Source organism: Ornithodoros turicata, unplaced genomic scaffold (genome assembly GCF_037126465.1).
Source record: "Ornithodoros turicata isolate Travis unplaced genomic scaffold, ASM3712646v1 ctg00000887.1, whole genome shotgun sequence".
NCBI lineage: Eukaryota > Metazoa > Arthropoda > Arachnida > Ixodida > Argasidae > Ornithodoros > Ornithodoros turicata.
Window position 1 is genome coordinate 460,182 of NW_026999411.1, and position 9,171 is coordinate 469,352.

At 46.1% G+C, this 9,171-nt stretch overlaps 1 protein-coding gene across 1 annotated transcript; it reads left to right on the plus strand.

Annotated features, from left to right (window-relative positions):
• Positions 1 to 1,627: 1,627 nt before the first annotated feature.
• LOC135375550 (uncharacterized) lies at positions 1,628 to 2,686 on the plus strand. The gene has a single exon (XM_064608229.1). It carries the CDS (start codon positions 1,628 to 1,630, stop codon positions 2,684 to 2,686), a length of 1,059 nt encoding a protein of 352 aa, XP_064464299.1.
• The last annotated feature ends 6,485 nt before the right edge of the window (positions 2,687 to 9,171 follow it).

Sequence of the window (9,171 nt, forward strand, 5' to 3'; positions counted from 1 at the left end):
AGGAGACCGTCTGGAAAACCGCCTGTTGTGCACTTTACGAGCGAGGTTGCGTATAGGTCATACTTACCTTACACACGGGTTCTTACTTCGGGGAGAGGAGCCACCTGAGTGTGCGCACTGTGGTCAGCTCCTCTCTGTTGTACACATACTCATCACATGCACACATCATGAAATCCATCGCAAACACCACTTCAAGGAATTTTATAAATACTTCTTACCTCTTCACCCACCCCTATTGCTTGGTGAGGAGGCTCTCGTCCCTTTTACAAGCGTCTTTGATTTCCTGAGAGACGTTGGCGTTATTAGCCTTTTGTAGTCGCAGAGTAATGTTTTACACGTATACGCTCATCTTTTATTAGTCATCATGTTTACTCTTAAATAACCATAACATCACCACTGTCTCAATCATACCTCAGTTTGTGGCGCATTATGATCTTTGTTGTCAATGCGCCATTAAACTCCAATCATCATCATCATCATCATCTTTCCAATCTTTCCAAGGTTGAGTGACATGCTCTAGTATCCGAAGTTCATATCACTTCTTTGCGATGCCGGTTAAGTGCAAACGGAGGTTGCTGATACGGTCTTGATCTGTTTCCCAGAGGTTCTTGCCACACGCGTACTCGAAGAACCCCATCCAAGCCTCCGGGCAAGCCGTTTTTCCATCGAAGGGATCGGGCTTGACCAATTCTGTCCGGGACGTCCGTTGTTCTAGCTTGCTCGCTAACAGAGTGGCAATCACTTGCTGCGTCTGGGCGAGCTGCTGTAGGACTGCTGTGAGATTGGTGTCCTCTGCTGCAGGCCTATCCACTGGCGGCGGAAGCACGCGAGGCTTAACCAAAAGCGCACGTCCACCATTTTCATATTCACTTTCACGGTGCCCTTCTTTAGAAGCGTAGCAGAGTCCATTTGGGTCTTGCTCGTTATGTACTCGAAGAGGGCCTTCCCGCAGAATGACGAAGGGAGAGCTTCTCGCTGTTCATCTTGAACGTTGTAGGCGGTGACGACAATCTCCGCGTCACAGCCTTTATCAAAGAAGAACTCGACCCACATTTCAGTAGTTGTGCTCTCCAATCCTGTCGGCTGCGCCAAAATTGTAATGTTCCAAACTATGTCGTGGGGAAACCCAAGTCGAACGATTTATTCCGTGGTCACCGTTACCCCGTCACCCTCGGAATGTCCCCCTCTTCTTCCCCTCTGCCGCCGTCATACCTTGTCCTCCCCCGCAGGGGGCATCAGCGTACGCTGATGTTTGGTGAGTGGCGCCACCACGGACCCTAGCCCCCAGTCCCAAGGTGTTATCCGTACCGTGCCGAGGGGATGAAAGGCGAAGGGTAGAAGCCTTGAACGGTGGCGGTCGGGGTCTTGGTCAAGCCTCGGCCGATGGGTTTTCCTTAAAACTCCGGGACCTTCTCACGCGTATGGACGTGAAACGTGAGCGACTCTTAGGAGCGTCCATTTTCTAAAACCGCGCATGGTTAAAAATTCCTCTTCCTCTACGATCGGGGGCGGCAAACGTCCCCGGACCGAAGTATCTGAAACAAGAATGTCTACCAACTTCATAGCAAAATACATCGTGCTTTCAGCAACAGGAAATGACAAAGAAAAGATAGTCCCCCTGGGTAAGATGTCGCCGTTCTTCATCGAGAAGGCGGTGGCATCTCTGTCTAGACATATACCTGAGATCAAGCGCATGCGATCTGGCGACTTGTTAGTAAAGTGCACTTCTGAAACAGACTGTGAGGCCATTCTGAACACAAATGAAATGTTGGGAAAAAGAATATCAGCTTCCTTACACAAGACACTGAACACCAGCCGAGGCGTCATCGCCCTATCTGAACTCATTGACGTGCCCGTTGAGGAAATTCTTCTAAACCTGAAAGACCAGGACGTCATAGATGTACGAAAAATAAAAATAAGAAAGAACAACGAGTACATTACAACCCGCAATATTATTCTTACCTTTGATCGCCCGACTCTGCCTCAAAAGTTAAAAGTAGGATATCTGTCAGCAGAAGTTCGCCCATACATCCCAAATCCGTTGCGCTGCTTCCGTTGTAACAGATTCGGTCATGCTGCCGACTCGTGCCGTGGCTCCGCCTGTTGCGCACGGTGTGGGAAGCCTGACCACGAAACAAAAGAATGCAAAGGGCCAGACTGTTGTGTCAACTGCTCTTCTAACCACCCATCCTACTCGAGATCCTGTGCAAAATGGAAATATGAAAAGGAAGTCCTACATGTTAAAGTCACGCAGAACCTCACTTACCCAGAAGCCAGGAAAAAAGTAGCTCCCATCTTTTTCGAGAAATCTTTTGCCACAGCTGTAAAACAGAAAGTAAAACTAGTCACACAGTACACCCAGACCGAGCAGTCAATATTCACCCAGACCAACGCAAGTCAGATCCAAGGAGGTGCAGATCCACCTCCAACTCCCGAAATTCCTGTGGCGTCGCTAACACCGGCGCCACTCCTGTCCTCACAGTCCACGGAGGTTACATCCATGGATTGCGAGGACGAGACGACCTCTGAGCGCTCCTTTGCGAGCACGAGCTCCCAAGTCCTCCAAAAGAATAAGGCTAGTCTGTCGGGGAGTGGGTCACTGCCTGACATATCTGACAAGGAGCTTGCGGCCGCGCGGAAAAAGCCCACGAGGCCACGGGTCACACCCCCAACAAAAAATAGGTAATGAAAGCTCTTCCTAGTCGGCAAAAGTTCCTGACACATGTCCTTCTTAGTACTGCAATCATTATGCAGCACACAATTCTCCAATGGAATTGCCGTGGGTTACTATCTAATGTCGATGACGTCAACGATCTTTTCGAGAAGTATAACACATCATGTTTTTGTCTTCAAGAAACATATTTGAATACACAAACACAAAACCCACTGCGTAGACACAATGTCTTTCGAAGAGATCGAACTGACGCCACCCGTGCATCCGGTGGTGTTGCGATCGTCACTCGAGGATCTCTCCCAACCAAAGCTGTTCACCTAGTTACAAACTTGGAAGCTGTAGCTGTGCAGGTGTGTCTAGACAGGATAGTCACCATCTGCTCAATCTATTTGCCACCATCAGGCACAATTATGCAAAGAGACTTAGAAAATGTGTGCAGCCAACTTCCTAGCCCTTTTATACTTCTGGGTGACTTCAATGCTCACAACCCACTTTGGGGCAGTACAAGAACGGACACACGAGGGAAAATGTTAGAGAAGTTCTTGTTATCAACATCCATCTGTATTTTAAACACAGGGGCACCTACATACATACACTCGTCAAGTCAATCTCTCTCAGCCTTAGACCTGTCCTTTTGCAGTCCATCTTTGTTTCAAGAGATAAAATGGACTGTAGAAGAAAACCCACTTGGGAGCGACCACTTCCCTGTGGTGTTAAAATATCTTGCGCCAGTGAACCCTCTAACAACACGCCCCCCTAGATGGAAACTCCAACTAGCCGACTGGAAGCAGTTTTCAGAAAGAAGTGACCTATCTTTAATTCCCTTTGATAGTATAATGATAGAAGAAGCTAATTGTCTTCTCAGCAACGTCATACTTGATGCAGCAACAGTATCTATTCCCCAGACATCTGGTCGCCTCCCAAAGCGGCCTAAACCCTGGTGGAATAATGAATGCGAGGAAACTCGCAAACTTCAAAATCGTGCATGGGGCACATTTCGGAGATACCCCACCTCAGAAAATCTTTTACTTTTCAAAAAGGCAAGAGCGAAGGCCAGGTGGACACGAAAACAGGCTAAACGGTCCTCTTGGCGAACCTTCATATCTTCTCTATCTTGCAATACTCCATCCAAAATTGTATGGGACAGACTTCGCAAAATCAGAGGAGAACATATCAGTCATTCAGTCCCTCTTTTAGAAGTTAACGGTCAGGTATGCGAAAGCCTAGAAGAACAGGCTAATGCACTTGGGGAACACTTCCAAAGCATTTCAAGTTCCTCCCATTATAGCAGTGAATTCCTTAAAATTAAACAAAGGTCCGAAAAACAAAAGATTTCAGCAAATGGTGGAGACTGTTTTGGATATAATCAGCCTTTCACTATGATAGAATTGTCACGCTCCTTGTTGTCAGCAAAAGCGACTGCTCCTGGCCCAGACCGTGTTGCATACTCAATGCTACAGAACTTGTCTGACATATCAAAAAAATGTTTACTTCGGTTCTTCAACCTCGTTTGGGTACAGGGGACACTACCGTCTGCATGGAAAATTGCCACCATAATCCCTCTCCTGAAAGCCGGAAAGGAAGTTTCTTGTCCTGCCAGTTATCGTCCCATTGCTTTGACAAGCTGCATAGGCAAAACCTTTGAGCGAATGGTCAATAACCGTCTGGTTTATTTTCTTGAAATGAATAAGTGCCTATCAGAATTTCAATGTGGTTTTCGAATGGGGTGCTCCACAATGGACCACCTCGTTCGTCTAGAAACAACAATCCGTGAAGCCTTTGTCAGGAGACAACACTGCTTGTCAGTTTTCTTTGATTTGGAGAAAGCATACGACACTGCGTGGAGATATGGCATCCTACAGGATCTCCATTCGTTCGGTATACGGGGTCGTCTCTTTAAATGTATTGCTGATTTCCTACAACACAGAACATTCAGAGTTCAGCTGGGAACTACCTTATCCCGTTTGTTCGTGCAGGAGAATGGTGTCCCGCAGGGCTCTGTTCTGAGCGTCACGTTATTCCTTATCAAAATCAACTCTATAGCCAGTGTCATCCCACCCTCTATATCCTTTTCCTTGTATGTGGATGACATCCAGATATCTTGTTGTTCAGCGAGCTTACCCAGATGTGAACGACAGATGCAACTCTGTATAAATAAAATGGCAAAATGGTCCTCACATAATGGGTTTAAATTCTCTCCTGAGAAAACAATCTGCGTTCATTTCTCGAGAATCAGAGGAGTGTTTCCGTCTCCTGCGCTGCAACTTAATGAACAGGACATTCTTGTGAAATCAGAATGCAAATTTCTTGGCATTACGTTTGATTCAAAGCTCACTTTCAAGCCCCATATTCAAAACCTGAAGGCAAAATGTGTGAAGTCACTGAATCTACTGAAAATCATCTCTCATAGATCTTGGGGTGCAGACGAGGAGACACTCCGCCGTGTATATAGTGCCTGCATTCGGTCCAAGATAGATTATGGGTCTATCGTCTACGGCTCAGCCCGCCAATCTGTATTGAAAGCCCTAGACCCTGTTCATCACCAAGGGCTCAGGCTTATCCTTGGTGCGTTCCGAACATCTCCAGTCGAAAGTCTGTACGTGGAATCCCATGAATATTCGTTGAATAGAAGACGATTTTATCTTGGAGTATCATATGCTCTGAGAATAAGGAGTTATGCGCAACACCCCGCACTGACTTGTGTTAAAAGTACACGTTTCAAACAGCTGTTTATTAACAGGCCTTCAGTAGTCCCCCCTCTTTCAATGAGAATTGAACGAGATATTGGGGATCACAATTTTTCTTCCTATAATTGCCAAGTTGTTGAATATGGGAAGGTGGTCCCACCTTGGGAACCACTTCCAAGCCATGATACCTCTTTGACTAAATACAGCAAACACAACACCTCTACACATGTACTACAGCAAGAATTTGCACACCTGAGGGAGAGTTTTGGGACTCACACAGAAATTTACACGGACGGATCAAAGTCTAGTGCAGGTGTAACCTGTGCCATGACCTGTGGCACATGTGTGAGGTCACATCGCCTAAACAATATAGCATCTATCTTTACCGCAGAGATTTATGCAATCATCCTTGCACTTACGCACATTCTTCAAGGCTGTATCAAGTCTGCAGTTATATATACAGATTCTTTAAGTTCTGTAAATGCTATTTGCTGCATACGCAAACCAAAGAATTTTCTGATTCAGCGTGCACAGTCCTTAGTGAGTGTGGCACAAAAGAGAGGATATTCAGTTATTTTATGCTGGGTGCCTAGCCACACAGGCATACAAGGCAATGAGGTTGCTGACCGCGCTGCTGCTGCCGCAGCTTCAAAAGACATCAGTTCTTTTGAGATACCGATGCATGATATTAGGTCAGCACTTAGGAAATCACTGTATTCAAAATGGCAGAGTTTCTGGAACACTCAGACACACAACAAACTACACTTAGTTAAGCAACACATCCAAAGTTACGGAGACCGCCAGGAAAATCGTCTCTTGAGTGTTCTGCGAACGAGGTTGCGGATAGGCCACACCTTTCTCACGCACAAATTCTTACTCTGTGGAGAAGAGCCGCCACTGTGTGAGCACTGTGGCGAACCCCTCTCTGTCATCCACATTCTTATCACCTGCCCACACCACGAAATCCATCGCCAGCATCATTTTACAGAGTTTTATACGCATTTTTTGCCTCTTCATCCAGCGCTCTTGCTTGGCGATGAGGCTATTATCCCCTTCAGCAGAATTTTTAATTTTAGACACTGGAATTGTAAGTCTTGTGTAGTTTTAGTCTTGTAGTTTAGATGTTACTTCTCTCCTTTTTTAAGTACTGCACCTACTTCTTGCTAGTTTTATTTTAATCACAGTGTTGGCGCATTATGACCTATGTAGTTAATGCGCCATTAAAACTCCAATCATCATCATCATCATACCTTGTCCTCGTCTTTCCCTCGTCCCACCACTATATTACAACCGTCATCACTGGCTCTGAGGCAGAGATCTGGTGTGGTGGGCACATAAGTGAGGCATTGATCGAGGCATTGATAGCTTTAAGCACACTCTGGTAGTGGTCCAGCATGACATTCTGAACAAAAAATCAGGATAGCTCTCATTCACTCACAATTTTAAACAAATTGACATATCATGCGTCGATCATATTACGTAAACGGATTAAAGCGGGATAATTTATTCACTTCGGAAGTTTCTTTTTCTTTTTATTTAGAATGACTACAAAAAGGAACCTTGAGCTGAAGTCCTCCAGCATTCCAGTTTTGTAGGCACGCAGGAGTTGGAAAGCACAGCTGCAGCGCGCAGTCGTCCTGAGAAATGGTTATATTTCGTTTGATGTCAAATACACGATACATATGATTCCACACTTTACTGAACCATATTTTCACAAAACGTATTTAATTATCCTAAAAGCAACGCAAAAACCACAATGGATCACTGAAATCGAAACTATGTGATGCTGCGCTGCTAAGTTTCGAGAGAAGCCTTCTAGAACGGTGTCATTCATGTTGAAAAGCATCTATGAGTAACGTTTATCAATGCGAGGAATACCACAAGAAGAAATAGCACTTCCCCTCGATGAATCGCTTAAAAATGTCGGAATTCCTCGAAAGTTTCGGGAGCTCGGCCGGATACATTCGTTACTCACAGCGAGGGCGACGGGGACTCCGACAGTGCAAACACGGCTGGATGATCAAGGAACATCATTGGCCAGATTCGAAACTGTGGGTCACATGATTGCAACACTCGGCGCCTGACAGCCTGGGGAGAGAAATCCGTTGCAGCAGATAGGTCATGTGACTGATTATCGTGAAGTGATCAGATCAGCATCGGGGAGCGATCCTATATTTTGGTCACATGAACAAGATCAGTCCAGACCGGATTATAGCCTTAGTTGCCATCAGTCCAGACCGGATTATAGCCTTAGTTGCCATCAGTCCAGACCGGAAAATGATCAGACCAGCATCGGGGAGCGATCCTATATTATTGTTTACATGCCCAAAGGCAGACCAGACCGGGAAATGATCAGGGCACCGTCGGGGGACGACCTTATGAACACCTTTCCATTGACGAGCCCCAGGGGGGCGCCATACTCTGCATACTAATGGATCACGGCGACACCTTGAGGCTCACATTCTTCCTCCATGCTGGACTTAGGGTTGACACCAGGCCGGTATTATCCCGGCACTGCCGGTTATTTGCTCGTTCTGCCGGTTACCGGTAGAAAGGTGATACCGGCAGCCTTTTGCCGGTATTTGTGGCTCAAGACCTTTCATAGGGCCTTTTACGGGGTTTTTCATTCAACAACCCACTACAGCTTGAATAAATCTGGAGCACAGACCCAACTCCGTAGTCGCCAGTCGTTTTCTTAGTTATTCATTATTATTATAATTGTTGTCTTGAGTGAGTACGCTCGTCCTTTCTTTCTCTCTCTCTGTATACTCTCCACCCCTCGCCCACCTTCCCTTTCCCGCGAACATTTCCTCCTTTCCCTCTATTTCACCTCCTCTCCCTCAGCCGGTATTTTTCGCTACGAAAGGTGGCAACCCTAGCTGGACTGTTGGAAGTTCTCGTATCGCCATTGCCTCGTTGTGTTTACCCCTCATTGTTTTCTCGTTTGTTTAGTTCATTACATCGTCATTATATTTGTTAAAGGAGTACAGAGGGCCATCCAAAAAAAATTAAGATTAAGACATCTGATGAAAGTGTGTGTGTCATTATATCGAATAGCGCGAAAGGTTTTGATGTGTGCAATTTGTTTCCCAGAAAAAAAAACTCACATAAACATAGCTCCGCGCCTTCACCCTTAACCACCCCTTAACTCGCCACTCCAGCTATAACGAGGATGAGGAGGTATGATGGCACGTCACCGATGACGGCATAAGGAGACTCGTTCTGGTTTGCCGGTCAGTGGGGGTCAGCGCATTGTCCTTTTGCCGCCGTAAAGTTTTTTTTTTTTTTTCCGGTTCTCCCGGAGAATTGGGGATAGAAGGAGCGGCCGAAGCATTACCGAGCAAGGAGAAATGTTTTATCAGAACCCCGAACAGCCGAGTAGCAGACGACAGCGGAGTAGTAGACAACATTTCTCTAGGCCAATCAGCGAGCGTTCTCCTTATAGCGTCAGCGCGAGGTTCCAGGCAGATCACAGGCTGGTACTGCTCTTCACCACCGTTGCGCACGGTCGCTTTTTGCGGCGTATTTTAAATTCAATTTCTGCGATAATTATGACTGCAATGGAACCTCATGGAACCTGTGAATCTTCTTCCTTTATAAGTGGCGGCTTTAAATTGCAAAGTCCTGCACACACATTGTGTCACTGATCGTCTTTCGTGACGCAATTGGCAGGGCCTGTCTCAATATGCGGTATGTCTTCACCATGTTAATAGCTCTTTCTACATGTATCCGGACAGAAGCTATCCGTCTTGTCACGATGACTTCACCTTCAGTCAGTTGTGACCTTCCTGTAAAATGAAATAGGCATCT

What these genes read in the sequence shown, in the direction of transcription:
- LOC135375550 (XM_064608229.1), top strand. Translation starts at nt 1,628, where the DNA reads ATGTCGCCGTTCTTCATCGAGAAGGCGGTGGCATCTCTGTCTAGACAT.